Source organism: Gossypium arboreum, chromosome 1 (assembly GCF_025698485.1).
Source record: "Gossypium arboreum isolate Shixiya-1 chromosome 1, ASM2569848v2, whole genome shotgun sequence".
Classification (NCBI taxonomy): Eukaryota; Viridiplantae; Streptophyta; class Magnoliopsida; order Malvales; family Malvaceae; genus Gossypium; species Gossypium arboreum.
In genome coordinates this window covers 122,080,600-122,103,434 of record NC_069070.1, presented here as the reverse complement: position 1 = coordinate 122,103,434, position 22,835 = coordinate 122,080,600, and the positions used below count along the sequence as shown (strand labels likewise).

The following is a 22,835-nucleotide window of genomic DNA, read 5'->3' as shown; positions in this document are numbered from 1 at the left end:
CACACCGGTATAATATATCCTCCCAAACACACCAATAAGGCATTAAATGCCTATTCGGATAAACCAAGTATATAATAATGAAACATCTTCTCACGAACTACAATCTCTTCATCACATCACAAATCCAATGGCATGCCATTTGTATCGAATCTTGTCCGACAAGTTAATAGGGTATTATTTTACTTTTTCTAATTTCAATTTCATTCACACAAGAATTTTCAATACTCATTCAATTCAAATATCTATTATCTTAATTCATATACAAATTAATTTTCACACAAGTGTATACCATCAACACCATACAATTGTCACCATTTATTTATTTTTCAATCAATACACTTTTCAAATAATCACATACTTACCTCAAGTCTTACTTACCATACATAACAATTAAAATTTCAGCAATCAATAATAATTAAAATTTGAATTATAGTAATACACACCGTAATTCTCCGTTTTAGTCCTCGATGACTTTCTCCTTTCCTTTCGATCTTGATGCTTCAGGTTCTTTGTTGGCTCTGAAAATAATAGTAATTTACATTATTATTTACAGCATTAATTATAATAAATAATTAAATTTCTAAACAACTCCTACCTTATTCCCAATTTAATCCTAACTAAACTTAATTATTTTCTTAATCCAATTCACTCTCTTTTCTATTCAAATTTTGTCTAAACTTATATTTAACTATAAAATTTTCAGCATATTTCCCTAAATTCGAAATTTCTTCAATTTAGTCCCTACAACATAAAACTTATAGCCTAGTTTACAATTTAATCCCTTAATCAATTCTAACTTAGAATTCATTCAATTAAATCCCTAATTCCATAATTTTTCCAACATGAACCCTACTTGGAAATATATGAACTCTTGAACTATCAACTTAATTTCATCAAAATCTTGTTTCAAAGCTTCTAAAACATCAAAATTAAGAGAAAAGGACTTAATTGACTTACCTTTTAAAGCTTCAAACCTTAAAACCCTAGTTTTTCCTTTCCCTTTTCTTTCTTTCTTTTCTTTCCCTGTTTCGAAATGCTTCTGTTCTGTTTCTTCTTTGTTTCTTTTGTCTTTCTTTTTATTCTTTTATTATTTCATTTATTTTACTTATTTATTTTATCATTTAACTAATATATATATTATTATTAATTTAATAACAATATAATTAACAGATTTGTATACATGTATCTTTGTACATTTGTACACTATTATTACCATCCATTTGTCTTTCTTTTATTTATTTAACAAATAAAAATCTTATAATATTAATATTTAATTAATAAATATCTTTAACCTAAAATTTAAGTAAATACATAATTATAATACAAATGTATATATTCATATTATTACAAATGTCATTATTTAATTTGTTTTTCATACCAAAAATCTTATAATTTAATTATTTAATTAACAAATATCTTTACACTTAAATTATAAATAATTAAATATTTAAATTACAAATGTACCCATACAATTCTTACACATGTATATTTTATTACCATACAATTGTCTTCTATTTAATTTATTTATAATATATTATCAATTAAATAATCATAACAATTTAATATAAAACCATAATAATAATCATTATAATATATAAAACCTAAAAAATCTTTGATTTTATTTCACCAATATGCCACCTCATATGTAGTCAATGGCTTAATTGCCATTTTAATCCTTTTATTTTCTATTGCTTTATAATTAAACTTTTACCCTTTATTCAATTTAATCCTTTTTATTACTTACTCTAAATTAAGCTAAATTCACTTAATTAGATCCTAATTAGACACACCACTAGGCTCATAAATATTTTTAATAATTATTTTCGAACTTATTTCACTAAGACGGAGGCCCTATAACGCACTTTTCCGGTGCCCGTGAATTTCAGGTCATTACACGAGTTATCCACCTAAACTCGAAGGCTCGTCTAAAATTTGGGGCAATGGGGGTAAAAATATTAGGTCTGAAAAATAGGTTTGAAGAAAAAAATTTATGTCCGCTTAAAACATGGGTTGGACTTGAACATTTAAAGCCCGAACTTAACTCGACCCATTTTCTATATTTATAATATAATATATTTTGTTATTTTTTATATATTATATACTTTATAACAAATAAAAACTAAATCTATATTAATATGTAATAGTATAATGTAAATATTTTAAAAATTGTTAAGATGGCAATATAAAATTTTAATAAATGAAAAAATATTAAATATTACATTAAAATTAATATAATTTTTTTAAAATTCAAATAAAAATTATATGAACGGGTTTAAAATGAGCTTGGGTTAGTTATTTACAAATATGAGGGAGTTTGGTCAAAATTTTAGCTCCATATTTTGAGTTAGGTTGAGCATGAACAAGTATAAAGTATATTAACATCATATTTGATCCTGGCCAAAATTCGACTCGGCCCGACATATGAACCTCTATATTATGATTTCAATAACATGTAACTTTTGCAAGGAGAAAATTACAAATTCTCCTCACAAAAATTTCATATGGCTTGTAAGATTTGCATTCCTTGCAATTTATTTTTTCATCAAAGTTTCACACAATATCACATTCCCGGGCTTGACAACGTCTGTCCAGTCATCTCACATTGACTCCAACAGTGTCCCTAAGTTTATCACCAACATCCCTCTATAAATACCCCATTTTATCACCAAAGCTAGACAACAATAACAAAAGAAGACATATGATAATTTATTTCCATATAGCCAACACTCAACTTAAATATCCTTCTAATTTAGTGACTCTCCACATCTCTTACGGTGTGAATCATCATCAATTTTTAAATATAAACGATAATCCAAACTCAAACTAATATTAATTAATAGGCTACAACTTAAGATTCCAACCTCTACCACCGTAATAGCTCTCCACATTTCTACGATAACGCTGATAATCCCAATCATCTCCTCTTGAATTTCCTTTGTTGCCAGTTATGTCAACTTTCTATTCATTAAGATCCATTTTAGATTTTGTAATAAAGTTTTAAATTCAATAATATCTGTTTAAATTCAGGGAAAAAACATGGAAAAGAAGTCGAATTTTGAGCACCACTTATAATTTTTCTTTTCCCGACAGAGACAAAATGGTTACTTTTCATTGATGTCCAAATCCTCTCACTAAATCTACAAAAAAGAAAACAAGTAAACATAATTATGTCACTTTAATCCCTGTTTTCCACATGGCTATTGAAAAGTCAAGATCAATAATGTCGTTTTATAATCAAAACTGGGACAAAAATATCATTTTTGCCTTATTTATTATTATTTATTTCTTCTTCTTGCCTTTTCTTTCTTTTGGTTATTTTGTTGGATATTAAAATGAGAAATCATTAATATTTAAGGGAATAACAGTTTAAATTTTAGAAATAATATTATTAAAAAAAGATAAATATGAATTTAGAAAGAGTTAGCCTTCATTTAGAAGTGATACCAAGAGAGTTAGCGAGTGTCTCAATTCTCTAAAATGAAAATTTTAGTTTTAACCTTTTAAATTTTATAAAATTTTAAATTAATATATGGTAAAACTACACTTTAACTTTCTAAAAGTAATAAAATTTTAATTTATTCATTTAAAAATTATAAAGATATAAACTATTGAAATGGTAAAATTATATTTTAACTCTCACTAAAATATACAATTTAATTTTGGTCCCTCAAATTTTCTAATTTCGCCTCTTTCTTCATGGATGGTAAAATGTATTGAATAAGATGTTCATCATACACACACAAAAAGGGAAAAGGATTACAAATAAGAAAAATGATTGAATAAAAATAGCTATGTGAGGCCATACTATAATATATTTGTTCAAAATTGCATCATTTAATTATCAATGAAATTCTAGTATAGTTGGCAAAGGTAAAAGTTTTGGGCCTTGAATGCTTAAGTTCAACACTTATCACATGTAAATTATAAATGACGTATTCAAGTCTGATCATATGTTGTCATCATGTACGAGTTTTAATCCAGTTAGTCGATTTTAATTTGGATTATTCTAGTCCTTACTTTATTTGTACTATAATAGTTTGATTTTTTCACTTTGTCGGTTGCTCGGGCATATATTTATATCTATACTTGTATTTTGATTGTACTATACTTGTAAGCTTTAAAAAAAAGAGTACCACGGAATTAAATTTGTCTATAAATTAGAATACTTTTTGAACTTGCTAAGCTCAACCCATAAAAAATCAAACGTTAGACAAGAAATTTTTAAATTTGATTCAGATCAGAAATTAAAATATTCTTTTAACCCTTTAAATCTATCTAAACTTATAAAAATAATAAAAGATTTTTAAATTTGGGTTTTGAACTTTAACATTTATTTGTTATATTTAATGTATAATAAATAATTATTTTTTAAAAGAAAAAACCTAAATATATAACATGTTCCCAATGAAAGTGACTTGACATAGTCTCACGCGAGGATTCTAGACGGAGGAACTCGAGGATTCTAGACGGAGGATATCATAAGCCCCTTAAAATCTACATATATGAGTTTAGAGGAGATAAAATTAGATTCAATTAAAAAAATTTAATAAAATATTTAAAATTTGGATTAAATAATTTAAATTATTTGAGTTGATCGAATTATTCGGATCAACTCGAAAAAAAATTAAAATTTTCAGTTTAACTCATATATGAATTATACAATTTGAGTTATCCAAATTTCTGAATAAGAAAAGGCAAAATTACGTTGTTTTGATAAATGTTTACCTTTTTCTAAAGTTAAAATTCAAAATCATTAAATTAAAAAGTAAAACTACGTTATTTTGATAAATGTTTACCTATTAAGTTAAAAGAAAAAACCATTTATATAGTTAAATAATATTATACTTTGTCTACTAGTTAAATAATTGATCTATGTAAATGCAACATTGAGTATAAATAATATGATTCGTTAACTTGGCTCGAAATTTTTTGACTTGATTCAATTCGATTTGAAAAAAATTTAAATTGAGTTTTGTTATAAAAATAGGATCTGTCAACTCAACTAACTCGAAATTTTTTGACTCGGTTCAACTCGACTAGATTGAATGCCCAACCCTATATAAGTTATTAGAACCATTCGGTTAATTTGATTTTTCCTATTAAATCAATTAAAGTCTCAAGTATTATATTTTTGTTAGTTATTATTCGTTACCAAAATTTAACCGCATTGATCGATTTATGTATAATATTGTTAACATATTAATAATATATAATAAAATATACATAAAATAATTAGTTAATTGATTTAACGTTAATAATTTATGCTTATATTTTATTTGTGTATCTTTCTTGTGTCGTATGGCTAAAAACAAGCGTTTGGTGACGGGGTGGATGCAAGGCTAGTTCACTCATGTGGGTGGAGAGTCGTCGAGTTTGGGGATTAGGTGTTCCTATTGGAGTGGTAAAGAGACTGAAGGGGGAAATTGGAAAAGTATGGACTGCCTTTGCTTCTCACAGGGGTGGGATGAATTTATATATCGATGCACATACCAGCCTTTGGTTGGTTCATTGGTCTTTGTCATTAGCCTGTCTAAGAACTTACAAAGATGAGTGATATGATATTATAAAGTATGTGGATGATAAAAGATGATTGTCCTATCAATATAAATAATTCACCTAACAATGGCGTCTCTATATTTCCGAAGATTTAAGTAATAGTATCTCGATGAAAGTTTATTGGTAAAGTACTAGTTGTCTTATGAATGTATCACGTGCATTCGAAGTATATTATTTTAAGGATATTTTATCATTTTATATCTTTTTATATAAAAATAAAAAATGCATACGTATAATATGACATGAATCTAAAACATTATAGTTTTCAGTATCTTCACTTTACCATTTCAACAAAAGATTTATTTATTTTATATTAATTTTTAATAAATATATTTGTTATATAATTCTATTTTTACTTGCATCGAATCTATCATAATTTAGTAATTATATTATGTCGGGTTTCGTTATAACAATAATACTAAAAAATTAATTAATTACAAAAATAGAGTGTTTTCTATAGTGTTTTTCGGTATTGCCTGATTAGTTGGCGGCACCAGATTGAAGTATAATGAAGCAAAACGTTCAGGGACTTGATATAAAACTTTCCTCTTTTAGATTGGATGTTGTAAAGAAAAACTTAAGGGTGCTGCCTAATAGTATAGCGATACCAAATATGTTTTAAGGGATAATTGTTTCATAAACCTTTTCTTGTTTATTATTTTCTTTTTAAAGTACTTCTATTTTTTAAAATAAACCCTACTTATTATTTTCTTTTTAAAACCATGCAGTAAATGATGTTTTTATCGATAAATATTGAACTTATTTGAGGATTAAATTGATTTAATAATTGAGAGGACTAATTTGATTTGGCCCTTATAATAGAGGGGCCAGATTCAAACAATTATAATTGAGAGGGTTTAAAAACAATCAAATAACTTCAACATTTATCGATAAAAATATTATTTGCTACGGGACTTTAAAATGAAAATAATAAGCAATGAATGGTTTATTTTAAAAAAATGATAGTACTTTAAAAAGAAAATAAAAAATAAGAAAGGGTTTATAATGCAATTATCCCTTAATAAGTATTTGATCTGTGCTAGAAGGGAGAAGTTTTATATCAGATCCTTGAACGTTTTAGTTTATCACATTTCAGTTTGATACTATTAATATGTCAAATGACATTGAAAAACACGAAAGATAACACTTTATTTTCGTAATTAATTTGTTTCATTCAATTTTTGTAATTAATTAATTTTTTAGTATTATGTTTATAAAAACCCTATTTTGCCCCGTGCATCAAAGGTGATGGACCTACAACCTTGAAGATCGAGCCAAAGACACAAACAGCTGTAGAAACCATTATGGTGAACCTGTAAGATACAGACTGCACCTTGGGTGCCACCGTTCACTCACCTCAGCCACTTATCAATGAACCATCCTTTGGTAGATAGGATATAAAGACAAACCCCAATGATATGGTTGTTTAATCATAAATACCATACAATACAAACAATATACGATAAATATATGTAAAATAATTTAATATAATGTACAAATTAAATTTTATATTTTATTTAGGGATAAAAGCAAGATTTAATATATAAATTTTGTAATTTTTCTTAATTTGGTCTCTATATTTGAATTTAATTCAAGTATGACGGCATACAACATCATCCCTTTTAAAATTATATAAAATTTAAATAATATTAAAAATATATATTTTTAAAAATTAAAATTTTCAAGTGATAATATAACACAATCTCATAGTCTTATGTAATCGCACTTTAACAAAATCTAAATTTAAGAGTCAATTTGTGAAAAACTGCTAAGTTTCGAGACAAATGTGAACCGGGAAAATATTTCTAATTTAATCCCTAAACTTTGATTTCATTAAAGTGTGTTGATGTGGCATTTTAAACAAGGGGTGAAGTGATTTATTTTGAGGGCGAATTTTAATTGTATATTTTTAAGAGAGTTAAAATGCAATTTAATCATTTTAATAGTTTGTATCTTTATTACATTTTAAAAAGTAAATAAAATTTTATAACTTTTTAGGGTCAAAGTGAAATTTTATTATGTACTGCGAAATTGAATATTTTTCTTAATTATATAAAATTTAAAAAATATAAAATAAAAATTCTATTTTTTTAAAAAAATTCTTTTAGGTAATAGCATATCACAATCTTATAATGTCATGTCATTATATTTTAAAGGAATCTAAGTTTAAAAATTAAATTGAGAAAAGCAGTTAAATTTCGAGACTGATGTGAACCAAAAAAATTCAAGGACCAAAGTGAAAAAAATACCAAATTTAAGAACTAAATATTAATTTGTCCCTATCATTTAATATATTAATTTTACAAATCAAAATTATTTTCTTAAATATGACAACAAACAACACAATTATTAAAAAAATGTCAAATCCATGAATATTGAAAATTGACATTGTATTTTGTCGATTTTGTTTCCTAAAGTAATTTTACCTCCATGAGACTCCAACCTTATAACGGATAGACAGGAATCATCAAAAGCAAACAACATTTGATTTGTTCCATCAACAAAAAATTCATTTTAAATTCAAAGTTTGGCTCGAAATTAAAAATATATATATATAAAAATTAATTTCGGAAAATAAAATTCATTTAAAAATAAAAAATTAAATAGTTAAAAGATTATTTTATAATTTTTCATAATTGGGTGGTCAAAAAAAAGAACAAAACTATAATCGGTGACTATTAATATAGTTTACCCAAAAGTAAAAGATAATATGAGTAGACTTAAACGAGCTTGGGTTAGTCATTTACAAATATAATTAGACTTGAACAACATTTGAGATTCGTATTCTAGATCGACTTGGGCTTGGATAACTATGCATGATATTGATGTCAAGCACAAACATGATTCGAATCTAACTCAATCCAATCCATAAACACTGTAATTAATTAGTGTATTATTATTAAGAAAAAAACTTATTCTATGAACTCTCATAGAAATAAATAGTTTAATATTTGATAAGGAAATTTAAAATTATATATGCATATTTTATTTTTATTTTTTATTGTTTATAACTAGCTTGAGTTTTATAATAAAAAAATTTATGTTTCAACAAATTTCAAATATTATTCTGTCACATACAGTCCTATCATGAAACTTTCTTTTCATTGTATAATATGGGTCGATATAAATATATATATTCCATACTAATTTTAGTAATGAATTTGAGACCGTCCAAGTCGAATTGGGAAAATATCAAGAATATTTTTAAAAGTAATTTTGATTATAAAATAAACAACATTTTGGTTGGTAAGGATAGGATTTTTCGAATTGATTCATTATAAATTTAGATAAATTTAGGTTACTGTCACTTTTAATTTTATTTATTCAAATTATTTCATATTTAAGTTATTTTAAGATTAAATCGTTTTAGGTTTTAATTATTTTAAGTTTGAATAAGTTTGAATTGAAGTCAAGTTTGAGTTGTTAATTTTTAAAAGTTTCTAAATTTAAATCGAGTTGGATGTTTTTTGAAACTTTTAGTAGTGCAAATATAACTAGTATAATGTATAAAGGATGAAGAACCAAATCAATTCGGACAAAACTTACACATAATATATACATATGATGAATGAGAGATCCATACGTTATACTTACAAATAATGAGACTTGAGTTTGAAAATTTATAAACTCAAAATCTTCACCTTAACTAACGATCGTCGATGAGTCGTGGAGTCGGAATTAAATTAAAATATGAGAAAAAAAATCATTTAAGATGGGCATGCATGGTGCCAATTTGTCGGAGCGGGTTGACTGTATAGTATATAGTCTATGGTCTATGGTCCCCTTCTAAATTCCTAGGTGTACCCCAAAGAATCTAATCTCTCTCCCGAAAATGACAACACCCCCATCAATTGTGGTCGAGAACCCATCGAACACTTCAACCATGGTGCTTCAATAAAAGTAAAGTTAAGCTATATATTATCACTAAATTATCAATATGTTTATATTTTAATTATTTAATTTCAAAAATTATAAAAATGACTTTCGTTTAAATTATTGAACTGTTAAAATCGTTGTTATATGACTTCTTTTTATTTGTACTGTTTGCATCAATCAAAAGTTTTTATTCCTCTTGTACAAATTTTTTTTTCATTAAATAGCTTTGAATGAAATCTGCAAATCAAATCTATGATATTGATCTTCAGATCAGTTTTGATCTAAGATATGTCTTCTACTCACTAATAAATACAGATTCATAATATCGATTGTTGAATCATCACTTGTACCTCACTAATTGAACTTAAAACAAAAAAAAAAAAAAAAAACTTAATAACCCAATAACATAAATAAAAACTTTTTAATAGTTTATTGACTTAAATGAAAACTTTTAAATAATTCAGTGATCATTTTATAACTTTTTAAAATTAAGTGACTAAAACATAAAGTTACTAATAATTTAGTGACATTGGGTGTAATTTACCCTAATAATATGATAGCCACCATGCCAAAGATTTTTTTTTTATAAAGATTTTTTTTTTTTTATTTCTTCAAGTTGCCATAGCACCCAACATTTTCATTTTACTTGCTACCTTTCTTTTCGTTTTGTTTCGTTTCTTTTCTGTCCCTTTATGGAAGCTGAAGCTAGCAATGGCAATGGCAATGGCAATGGTTGCTCCAATGATCACGACATTATCCGCTGGTTCGACACCATATCGACCAACGTCGCCACAGTTCAAAGAGAAACCCTTCGCCAGATCCTCGAGTTGAACCGCGGCGTCGAGTACTTAAAGAAATGGTTCGGGGACAAGGATTTGGATATTCGAGAGATGGATGCATGTGAAATGGAATCGCTTTACACTTGTTTGGTACCTTTAGTTTCCCATGAAGATTTAGAGCCTTTTATTCAACGAATTGCAGATGGGGACACTTCTCCTATTCTTACCCAACATCCTATTACGACACTGTCTCTAAGGTAAGGACATTGTTCAGCTTTGGGACAAAACATCGCTTACATTCATGACCCTTGTCTTAAAGTGTATTGTAAAGGTACCTCTATCTCTTTTTTGTAAAGGTACCTCTATCTCTTTTTTTTATGTCCATGTTATATCTTAAGATAATCTTGAAACAAATTCAGTTTCTTAAAACATCGTATTAGTTTTGTGTTCAAAAGAATGGTAGAGATTTCATGGCATCTTCCTTTTAGTGAAATTATATAAATTTGTGGTTCTTGTGCTTATGTTTTCATTTAGTCAAGTTTGGTCTGTTTCAGGTTTATATCGTTTTTGGTTTGTATAGTTTCATCTTCGTGTTCTAGTCACTTCATATTCAAGTAATTTTGAGCTTAAATTGGTTATTGTTCGAATAAATTTTGCGTATGATTTCATTTAAGTTTAAATTGAACTGGTTTAAGTTGTTAATTTTTTATGATTAAATCAAATTGAAGCAAGTTTAGATTCGAATTAATCTATATGAGTTTTGGGATTTTTTTAGTCTTCTCTAATAAAAGTATTAATCAAAGTTGCCTTACTATAATGATGCTAAGAGAGTTTGGTACAAAGACTTTATTTCACTTATCATAAATGTACTTTCTGTCCTATGGAACCTTCTTTTATTACCCAAAAAATGAGTATATTTCAAAATTTACTCCTCCATATTTTGCAGATGATTTTTTCGTATTAAATTTAAATAAAATATAATTACTATTTTCGTCGTTTAATTTAAATAAATTTACTTACGTTTTCTCGCTTGCAGCTCCGGTACCACCGAAGGTCGACAAAAGTTCATACCATTTACCCGTCATAGCTCGAAGACAACTTTGCAGATCTTCCGATTAGCAGCAGCATATAGATCAAGGTCCTCCCTTCACCTCTTTCATTTAAATCACTACTTGGGGACAACTCGATATTATTATAATAATTGATTAGTCGATAACATTCGTTATGTGTTTTATAGGGTGTACCCAACACGAAGCAAAGGAAGGATCTTAGAGTTCATATACAGTAGCAAAAGGTTCAAAACAAGAGGAGGACTAATGGCTGGAACGGCAACAACACACTATTTTGCCAGTGAAGAATTCAGAATCAAACAAGAGAAAACAAAGCTGTTCACTTGTAGTCCCCACGAGGTGATCTCGAATGGGGACTACAAACAAACAACGTATTGTCACCTCTTACTCGGCCTCTTCTTTCAGAAAGAGGTTGAGTGCATTACCTCGACTTTCGCTTACAGTATCGTCCAAGCGTTCTCCTCGTTCGAAGAACAGTGGGAAGATATATGCAAAGACATCAAAGAAGGCAATGTTAGCTCGAAAATAACGTGGCCGAAGATGCGGAAAGCCGTGTTGGACATAATCGAACCGAACCCAATTTTAGCCTCGAGGATTGAAGCTATTTGCGAGGGTTTACAAGGCTCGGATTGGTTCGGTTTGGTACCTAAACTTTGGCCCAATGCTAAATACGTTTACTCTATAATGACCGGATCCATGCAACATTACTTGAAGAAACTAAGGCATTATTGTGGTTCGTTGCCATTGGTGAGTGCCGAATACGGGTCGACGGAGAGTTGGATCGGGGTGAATTTGGATCCATCTTTGGAACCCGAAAAGGTCACTTTTGCTGTAATGCCCACATTTTCGTATTTCGAGTTTATTCCTCTTTACAGACAAGATCAATATTCGGGTTCTGGTAGTGTTGATTTCATTGAAGATGACCCGGTTCCACTTTCCCAAGTCAAGGTTGGACAAGAATACGAGATTGTTCTCACTACTTTTACTGGTAAGTTCTTTTTTTTTTTCTTTTTCAGAATATTTTTTAAGGGTTAATATATATTTTGCCCCCTCAACTTACTCAAAAGCATTCAGTTGATACTTAGGGCTGAAGCTAGAAACCTTTTTAGAAGGATCGGAATTAAAATATATATCTTTATGAAAGCTAAAAATAATTTCACCATTAAATTGACTTATATTTTATTATTTTAAAAAGGCTAAATTAAAATTTTAACATTTTAAAAAACAAACTATAATTTTATCGTATATTGATTTAAGATTTTATAAATTTTAGAACTTAAAAGAGAATTTCTCATTTTAAAAGGGTCAAGCCTTTGCTTGCCTTCCTCCCTTTGTCTCTATCGGTATCCTAATTAGTATCTGAACTAGTTTTCTGTTACAAGATTGAGATTACTTAGCATGCCATGTGTAAAATATATAAATTAATAAAAGGTATAATTTTATTTGAACATCAATTTGTCTAGACTAATTTTAGATGTGTTTTTAGTAAGTCCATAAATTTTAATTATTTTTGTAAGATTGAGAAATGAAAACCGAATTTTTTTCAACATTTTAAACAAAAATGGGCATTTTCTTAAATGTTAGTTCAATTTCTTCAATTTTTTATGATTTTTTCTTAATTATTATGTATGATTTTAAAATTTTCAAAATAGTTAGATAATCCTATTTAATAAATTGAAACCGTTAAATCGAAAATTGAAAGTCATGCTTCGATATAAACATTAAATTTCAACCAATGACCCCCATATGTATGTTGGGTATATCCATGATTCTCATTTTATCTCGTCATATTACATATTATTGATTATTTTAATTTTTAATGTCTATTTATTTACAATTAAGTTTCTTTTAAGAAAAAAATTTATCCCACTCCATTTTGCCTTAATTTAAAAAATATATATTTTTGTCGGTTTAGTCTTAGTTCAATAAATATGAGCATTGTTGTTAATACAGGAGAATGTGAATTTAAGTATGTTGAAGCGCATTATCCTCTTATTCATAAGTTAGAGAGAAACTATAAATAGTTCTATGCATTATTTAAAAAAAACAGATATAATCAGAATCTATAATAAATTTGTTTAAATATATATTTTTTCATTTAGAGTGAAGTAATTGAAAATTTTATATGACGATTTGAGTTTTTATTATTTCATATAAACTCATTTTTTTTGACGAACCATAATCGTGTTTACTATGTATTAATTGGCAGGGCTTTACAGATATAGACTCGGAGACGTGGTAGAAGTGAGCGGATTTCACAACGAAACCCCAAAACTGAAATTCATATGTAGGAGAAAGCTATTACTAGTCGTTAACATCGACAAAAACACCGAGAAAGACCTTCAATTAGTGGTCGAAAAAGGTTCCCAATTGCTGAGCAAACACCGAGCCGAGCTAGTCGATTTCACGAGCCATGCTAAACTAACGCATCAACCGGGCCACTACGTGATCTATTGGGAGATCAAAGGCAAAGTTGAGGAACGGGTCCTCTGCGAGTGTTGTCGGGAAATGGATGCCTCATTTGTCGACCCCGGCTACGTCGTGTCAAGACGGACCAACTCGATCGGACCATTGGAGCTTTGTATCGTCGAAAGAGGTACTTTTAAGAGGATTTTGGATTATTTCATAGGGAATGGGGCAGCACTCAGCCAATTTAAGACACCAAGGTGCACTAATGACCGGACATTACTTAAAATCCTTGATCTTTACACTGTTAAGAGGTTTAGAAGCACAGCTTATGGTTAAAACCGTTAAGTAGAATATAACAACAACAAACAAGTTTTATGTTTATTTTATTGCAATCTTAGAATCCAATGTCCATTTATGCTAACGCAGGAATTTGTATTGATGGGGGACTTTTGAAAAGATAATTTAATATATTCACTCTCAACTAATAAAGTGATATCCAATTAATCTAAATTTGAATCTTTTATCATATGAAAATTTTCTTTTTCTTTTTGAGTTAGGATTGTTTGATCATAAATTGTTTGTAAAAATTACTATGATAGTTATTGGTGTGCTCAATAAAGAAAGATATTAGTTTGGTAAAAGCATGAGTTCAAACCAGGGTGTAACTGAACTGAACCGAGTTTGAATATTGTTAAGCTTAAGCTCAAGCTTGATTTGAAATTCAGAACAACATCAATTTTTTAGCTCGAGCTTGACTTGATAATTAAGTTTAAGATTGATAATATATATTAAGGGTAATAATGTAACTTAATAATATAAGATATTTAAAATATATATTAAAAAGTCAAAAAAGGTTGATAAGACTAGTGAGTTGTTCGAGCTGAGTATTATTAAGCTCGAATTCAGCACAATCAATAGTTTCTTGGTCTTTGTTTTTTTTTTGATATAATGTTTAAAACTACTCATAACCCCTTCCAACCTTTAAATATGATAAAAATGCGCTTTAACGCACTCGAACCCATATCCTCTTGCACTGGCAATAAATTTGATGCCAACTAAATTAATATTCAATTGACGATAAGGATTAAATTTTAAAAATCTCATAATTACCATATCAATATTATTAATCAAAATCAATAATTATTAAGTAAACAAAATTAAAGTTGAATCAAGACTTCAACTTTTGTGAGCATAGTGGATGGACGAAAATGGAAAAAGTATCCTTGTGGTTAAGACTAGGAACACTTGCATGAAATTAAAGACTCAAAATCTATTTGCCACCTTGGACATTGGTAAAATCTATATGAGATATCATTGAACCATTTCAACCATTGAAACTCATTTTTAGATAAGGTGATAAGCCCACGTGGCACTAACACACTTCTCCTTTACATGCACCAAATACTCAAATTTCCCTTTCTCCCCCAAAAACCATGGCTTCCCCATCGCTACTAACCCCTACCCCCAAGCTCCAACCCCTCCTCCCCACCTCCGCCGCCCCACCACCCTCTCCTCTGCCGCACCAAAACCAACACCATCCTTCACGTCGCCACTTCTTGTCTCTTTCCGCCGTCACCACCGCAACACTATCTCTTTCATCGCTTCTACCAGTGACACCACCACAGGCATTCGCAGCCGAGGACGAGGAGTACGTAAAAGAGACCTCCGATGTCATCAACAAAGTGAGGAACACCATCAGCATGGACAAAAACGACCCTAACGTCGCCACCGCGGTGGCGGAGCTTAGAGACACGTCGAACAGTTGGGTGGCTAAGTACAGGAGGGAGAAAGCTTTGTTGGGTCGAGCTTCGTTTCGTGAGATTTATTCGGCATTGAATGCTGTCTCGGGACATTATATTAGCTTTGGGCCGACGGCGCCGATTCCGGCTAAGAGAAAGGCGAGGATTCTTGAAGAGATGGATACCGCCGAGAAAGCTTTGTTGCGAGGAAGATGATGAAATGGATCAACACACATGTTGCTTTGCTGCTTAAAACTTTCGAGATTTTAACGGCTTAAAATAGTTATTGAATTTTATTGAGTTTGAGATTGCAAATTTGCAAATTGGTGATTCAGTTTGTAAATTATGAACAAAAATGATGATATTATTGTAATTCAATCCTGAAAATAAAAATTGTCATCACACTTAGCTCAATGAATATGAGAGGTGCCTCTACTATAGGGATATGATCAAATTAGTCCCTTTAATATTAAATGAATCAATTTAATTCATGTATTATTTAAAAAATCAAATTAAGCCACATTATAATAGAGCTAATATTTAATATTTAAAAGATATCATTTATTGTTTAACAAAGTTAATATTTTTAAGTTTTATCATTCTATAAATGAAATATTTTGTTTAAAATTAAATGCAATTTAAAAATAAATTTTGAGACATTTTTATATAGTAAATCTTAACTCTATTACAATTTAGACTTATTTAATTTGTTTTAATAGTATATTGTCTATATTAATCTATTTAATAATAAAGGGACTAATTTGATCCAAACCCAATAATGTAGGGAGCTCTCACGTAATTTAACCATCACAATTATATTTGAGTATTTAGTAGACATCAATTTTGATTAGTGGTGCATCCAATCTAAAATTCTTCATGGATTGGGCAGGTTGAATTCGAATTAGACTTAAGTATAATATTAACATGCTCTAAGTTTGTCCAAGCTTCGCTTGGATTGAAATATGGCCTTAAAATTTTACATAAATTCATCTATATTTTAAATTGCTGACTTAAGTCTATTTTGGAACCGCCCATGTTATTTTCAATTTAAAATATATATATTTATATGATTTTTAATTTAATGTTTAATATTTTTTATTTTATCATTTATTGAATTTTTACATATAATCATCTGAACATGTTTTTAGTGTTTACATTATAATATTATATATTATTATAGATTTAATTTTTATGTGTTATAAATTATATAATGAAATAAATATCAAAATCATACATGAATTTTGATCTAATGTGTATTATCATTTGCAAGCTTTGGTTTTGTGCGATTTTATATATAAAATTTTGATTTGATTTTATATATACTTTGTCAATTTAACCCTTATCTTTTTTTTTAGCTAAATCTAAGAGTTAACTTTTCAAAAAAAATCAAATAACTATTTTAATGAAAATGTTGATTAAAACAACAATTCTTTTAACAATGTTGGTATGGAAAATGGCGCAGCGGTCCGCGTGTACTTTATGTTGACATGATATCATTTGTATTATATGTCACAACAATAAATAATTTAAAATTTATGAAAATAAAAAATTCAAAATTCAAAAATATTAGGAAGAAATACACATGAATTGTCACGTTGGTTGTCATTTAAAAAAAATTTAATGTTTTAGTCAATATTTTTGTTAAAAGCCAACAATTCAACTCTTTTTTTATAGATTGATGGTCAAATTTAACTATCTTTAAAAATGTTAAGAGTCAAATTTAACTCAAAAAAAAAAAAGAGCGAGATAAAAGATGTAAAAGTTAAAAGTTAAATTTATCTTTATGCCTATAATATATTACAAACATGGATAAAAAAATTATTGTCTAATTTAAGTGCTAAAAAAATTATTTCAGCTTTTCATTTTATTTTTTACTTTTTTTAGCCTTTAAACTTGCATTTTCTGTGGAATCACCTCAAAATAGATGAAAAATCAATGTTTTATAACTTTGCTAATGTGGCATACACATGGATAACGTGTTAGCATTTAATTAATTTTTTTAAAATTTAATTAGATGATAACATGCCACCCACATGGTAATCTATATGTATGCCACGTCATCGAAGTTAACAAATGATAATTTTTTCATCCATTTCGAGGTGATTTGATTAAAAAAAGTATAAATTTAAGAACTAAAAGAAACGAAAATTTAAATGAAAAGCTAAAATAATTTTTTTTTCTTTTAAGTTGGAGGGAAAAAAAAATTATTATGCCAATAAAATAAATCCAAAAAAATCGACTAAACTTTCTTACTTATTTTAGCTAATTTTCGTCGATTTGCTTTGAATTAATTACAAAAACCCATTTTGATTTTAGTGTTATTTCTTGATTTGAATAGATCCAACCCAAACATGGATGGGCAGTTTGGCCCATTTCTCTCGTTTATGAAGGGTCTAATTCTTGTTTTAGTCCTTTTAGGTTTAGCTAATCTATTTTAGTTTGACACAATTTTATTTTATTAGTATGTTCAAATTAATAGTACTATTAATTATTGCGGGTAAAGTGATGTAGATTTTTATGAATCTATTAGCATTTATTTACATTGTTTTCAATTTAGACTTACTAAAAATATAAAATTAATAATGCTAAATTATTTGAATTAAAAATATTATAATTCATATTAAGTCCCAGAAATTTTAAAAATTTTAATTAAATCCCTTTAAAAATTTAAAATTAACAATACTTTTAAAATTTAATATCAGAATCCATCATTAATATTTACTTATAATTCTGAAAAAAATATATAAAAATAGAGTTAAAGAAGATGTTAGCGCTTGAAACATTTATGGGATAAATGAGATGTTTGATTTAATCATCATCTTAGACTTCTTTTGTTATTATACATTTCCGTTTTATTATTTATGTTTGGGGTTCGTGGCTAGCCCTCTGAACAATGTTATTTTCAAGATTTGAACTTATGTTCTCCTCTTTGGAGTGTAATGTGGCACCCAATCACTTATTGGTTCACCAACTTTTACTTAATCATAACGACACAAATACTATTTCTTTAGATTTTAATCATTCAAGTTCGACCTTAATCTTACCTAAATTATAATTCAATTAGTTTCAAACTGATTATGATTTAAATCTTGTTATATTTTAGATATTATTTCAATTACGAACGAAGGAAAAAAAAGTAGTTAGTGGGCTTGGCTCTCAAAAAAAAAAAAGTAGATTTAATATTTAGTCCATTAGATTTTATGAAATTACATATTAGACTTTTATGTAAAAATAAATTTTTTTTATAGATTTTACAAGTACAAATTATCATACAATCACAAACATACAATAGCAAATGCAAGTTCAAGAGTTTACGAAGTAGAATTAAATTAGTATGAAGCATAAATGGACGAAAAAATTGTTCAAAACCTATACATGATGGGACTAGAGACTTATTTTAACACTTCTTTCCCTTTTCAAATGATCGGTAGGGATGGGAGATGCCATTGAAGTAAGTACCAGTAAGAAATCTTAATTTTAATTAAGGATTTAGGGTTTAAATCATTTTTTAAAATAATTAAGATATGATTTAGACAATTTGAATTTTTTAGAATCAATTTAAAAACATTTAGAATTGATATGAAGTTGAATAGGTGTTTAGGACTCAAAACGAGTCCCAAAAAGTCAAAATGACTTGAATTAGTGCAAAGTCATACAGTGGCGCGACGTGCGATGTGGCTTACTAAGTAGCAAAGTCACAATGTGGGATATGCAATGTCACGACGTCAAGTGACGAGGTCACGACGTTGTGATTTTGCGATTGCGACTTGACTTATTGAGTATGCCCAAAACATTCAAAATGTTTTTGTAAGTTCCTTTATTCATGATACATATAACACATGCTTAAAAGTCACTTAAATATGTACAAAAGTCATTATAAAACACTTTAAATTTGCAATTTACAATCTCCAAAGGTAAGTAACCATGCATATCATCGATTTACCAAAAGAAGAATAAGATGATAAAATAACAAGTGAAGCTTTCAAGCTCAAATTTAAACAACATTCAATTTAAGGATCAAGTAATATGAAATTAACATATTTACTAAGTAGACACACTAGTATATGACACAACTAAAAATATGTCTCTTTCATACTCTTGCTGGTCTTGATGATAGTGTAATGTCTTGAATTGAGCTAGGCTTCAAGAGTTTCCAAATCAACAATCTACATACAAAAACAACGGTGCGTAAGCAATTAATGTAATATCCTGATTTTGGGCCTAGTCGGAATAGTGGTTTCGTGACCACAAAATCCGAGATATAAATAATTATTTTATGATTATTTTAAGGTCTATGATATGATTGCATGATTGTGTGAAAATTTCGTGAAGAAATTTTATGCATAAAGTGCTTAATTTGAAATTTGGGACTAAATTGAATAAATTGCAAAACTTGTGTTCTAGAAGTATTTTGCATAAAATTGAATTAGATTATTAATTAGAGGTCCTTAAAGAGTAATTTTACCAATTTCTAAGTCTATGGACAAAAATTGGACATGGATGGAATTTTTGGAAAGTTTAGTAGTAAGGGCATTTTGGTCATTTAGGGGTAAAATGAATTAAAATACAAAATTAAAAGCCAATTTTGCTCATCTTCAACCCCATGGCCGAATATAGCAAGGAGAAACCATGGCTAGGGTTTTCAAGATTCCAAGCTCGATTGTAAGTCCGTTCTAGCCTCGTTTTAATGATTTTTACGTTTTGGAGTCCGTAGCTCGATTTAGCTTATGCTAGCAATAATTTAACCTAGGGTTTATATTTGGAAAAATACCCATAGGTGAAATTTGTGTATTTTGGTGTTTTATGATAGAATATGAGGTTTTAAATTATGTTAGACAACTTGTGCTACTCGGTTTTAAGTGAAAGCGAGCAAAGGGCTTAATCGGTAAAAATACCTAATAGTCATAAGTACATGTTAGAGTGAGAATTTGATGTTGCCATAGAAGGAAAAATGATCAGCATGTCATAAAACATAAGAAAATAGGCTGAATTTTAATTTACGAGCTTTGGGGCAAAAGTGTAAATATGCAAAAGTTTAGGGGCAAAATTGTAATTTTTCCAAAATATGATTTTGGGTCAATTTGAATAATGTGAGTCCTAATTAGACTATATTTTAAATGATAGAGCAAGGAAAACTGAAATTGGGCTAAAATGGGAAAATACCAAGTTGTGGGCGAAATGGTAAAATAGCCATTTTGCATACGAGGTAAGTTCATGTGTAAATAATGTAGCATAATGGTTATTTTTAAGTTATTGATGTTAATTATATGTTATGCTGAATTTTATTATGAAATGTATGCTTTGTGGTTAATTTCAAATAATATGTAAATTATGTGAACTACTTGTTAAATATAATTGTTACCGAGTATTGATTTCGGCATTCTACGGAAGACGGCAAGGATAAGTGTTCGAGAAAAATCCCGTTTGAACCTTAGGAATAGATTAGGATACAAGTGACATGTCACTGGGATGGTTGAGCATCCGAACTCGTTGAGTTGAGTCCGAGTTCACTTATGGATGCGAATGTCCGAACTCGTTGAGTTGAGTCTGAGTTCGTGAGATGTAACTAGGCATTCGAACTCGTTGAGTTGAGTCCGAGTTCGTGAGATGTAACTAGGCATCCGAACTCGTTGAGTTGAGTCCGAGTTCACTTATGGATGCGAACGCCCGAGCTCGTTGAGTTGAGTCCGAGTTCACTTATGGGCGGGTTACATGGTAGCTTGGCTACATATGTGGCACTTATGTGCAAACTTTCCATATATCCGAATTATATTCTGATGTGTTCAACGGGTAAAGTTCTACTCAAATGGAGGAATACTCAAGATGAAAGGGACGTATTGGTAAGTGTTGTGAAATGGGTACTTTGAACAGGTATGTACTTAACCCTCGGGTTGAAAAATCGATATAACAACAATATGGTAAGATGATAAATGAAAAGGTGATATGAATGTCATGGTGATGATTATGCAAATGATGTTTTATGTTTGCTTATATGGTTATGTTACTTGCTATTTGCATGTGAGCTTACTAAGCATTTATGCTTACTCCTCCTTTTCATTCCTTGTAGTGTTGACAAGCCAGCTCGGAAATCGGAAGCGGTCGGAGGCACGCCACACTATCCGTATACCATCTTGGCATAATGGCTTGTATATTTTGAGTATGGCATGTATAGCATTATAATCATTTTATATGTATGGTCTTATGATATGGTTATTGAGTGGTATGGAAATAGAAATGCTTGGTAATGATTAGCCATTGGAATGGCTAATCATGATCATATTTGGTATTATGTATGTCAAATTGCTAGCTAATCCATGGAAACCATGAAATAGGTAAAATTTACCATAAAATAGATTTAGACAACAGCAGTGACGTGAGTTTGAAAAATCACTAAAAATAGTAGAAATGGAATTAAATAATGAATAAGTTATGGAATCGAAGCTTGATGAGTCTATTTTCATATGGAATAAGCAAAACAGGTATATGAGCTATATTTTATGAGATGTTTAAATTTTTGTGAAACAGGGCCAGAGCGATTTCTGGATCCCCTGTTCTGAATTTGGAAATTCACCATAAATTTTACAAAGATAATTAGAAGTCATTCTTTATATGTACAGATTCCTTATTGAGTCTAGTTTTATTAGAGATAAACGGCATAGTCATTGAAGCTCTGTACAGGGAGATATCTGATTTGTAATACACAGAGGTCAGAGTAGTTGAGCCCTGAAACAGGGGAGACTTTAACTAATAAACTGTACTAATTGGCCCAACCAAAAATTCTAGAAAAAAATTAGCAGATATATATATGAGTCTAGTTTCAGGAAAAATTTACAGAATTGGATTTCGAGTTTCGTAACTCGAGATATGATTTTTAAAGCGACTGTGATGCAGTTAGCCAGCTTGTCTGGAAATTTTAAAATGAATTGTATGAGCTGTTTAATTAATGAATTAAGTCCGTTAACACCTCGTGTTCGACTCCGGCAACGGTCTCGGGTACGGGGTGTTACAATTAATGCTTAGTAAATTTAAATGGAATTCACTATACTTACTTTGTTGGAGATGAGCATACCAAATGCCATAAGAAAAATAAACAATGCTAACAACAATCAGAACTAACACATAAGGCAAATTAAGCATGAAAGCTTATAAACATGTCAACAATGTCAACTTTTGTTATACATATAAGGTAGTAGGCATAAATAATCATTAATCTGTTACTCAAGTTCACATCTCAAACATTTCCTATTCATTCGCATCATTTAAATACATATATGTATAAAACTTTTCGCCCAATGTAACATTAGTAAGATGGACTTGGCTACACGGGAATCCACCACCACAAGAAAGCTTGTGAGAGCATAGAATTACACCACACTATGACATAAAAGTGCAAAGCCCAAAGGCAT

The 22,835-nt window shown here is 28.9% G+C and overlaps 2 protein-coding genes across 2 annotated transcripts; both read left to right on the top strand.

The window, feature by feature from the left end:
• The first annotated feature begins 10,051 nt into the window (after positions 1-10,051).
• Positions 10,052-14,200, top strand: LOC108482537 (indole-3-acetic acid-amido synthetase GH3.10-like). The gene is made up of 4 exons (XM_017785669.2): positions 10,052-10,468; positions 11,248-11,349; positions 11,449-12,269; positions 13,491-14,200. The coding sequence occupies exons 1-4, from the start codon at positions 10,125-10,127 to the stop codon at positions 14,024-14,026; spliced, it is 1,803 nt and encodes a 600-aa protein (XP_017641158.1). The 5' UTR covers positions 10,052-10,124; the 3' UTR covers positions 14,027-14,200.
• An 829-nt stretch (positions 14,201-15,029) lies between these two features.
• On the top strand, positions 15,030-15,847 carry LOC108482299 (photosystem II repair protein PSB27-H1, chloroplastic-like). Its single transcript, XM_017785423.2, has one exon. The coding sequence runs from the start codon at positions 15,124-15,126 to the stop codon at positions 15,643-15,645; it is 522 nt and encodes a 173-aa protein (XP_017640912.1). The 5' UTR covers positions 15,030-15,123; the 3' UTR covers positions 15,646-15,847.
• The last annotated feature ends 6,988 nt before the right edge of the window (positions 15,848-22,835 follow it).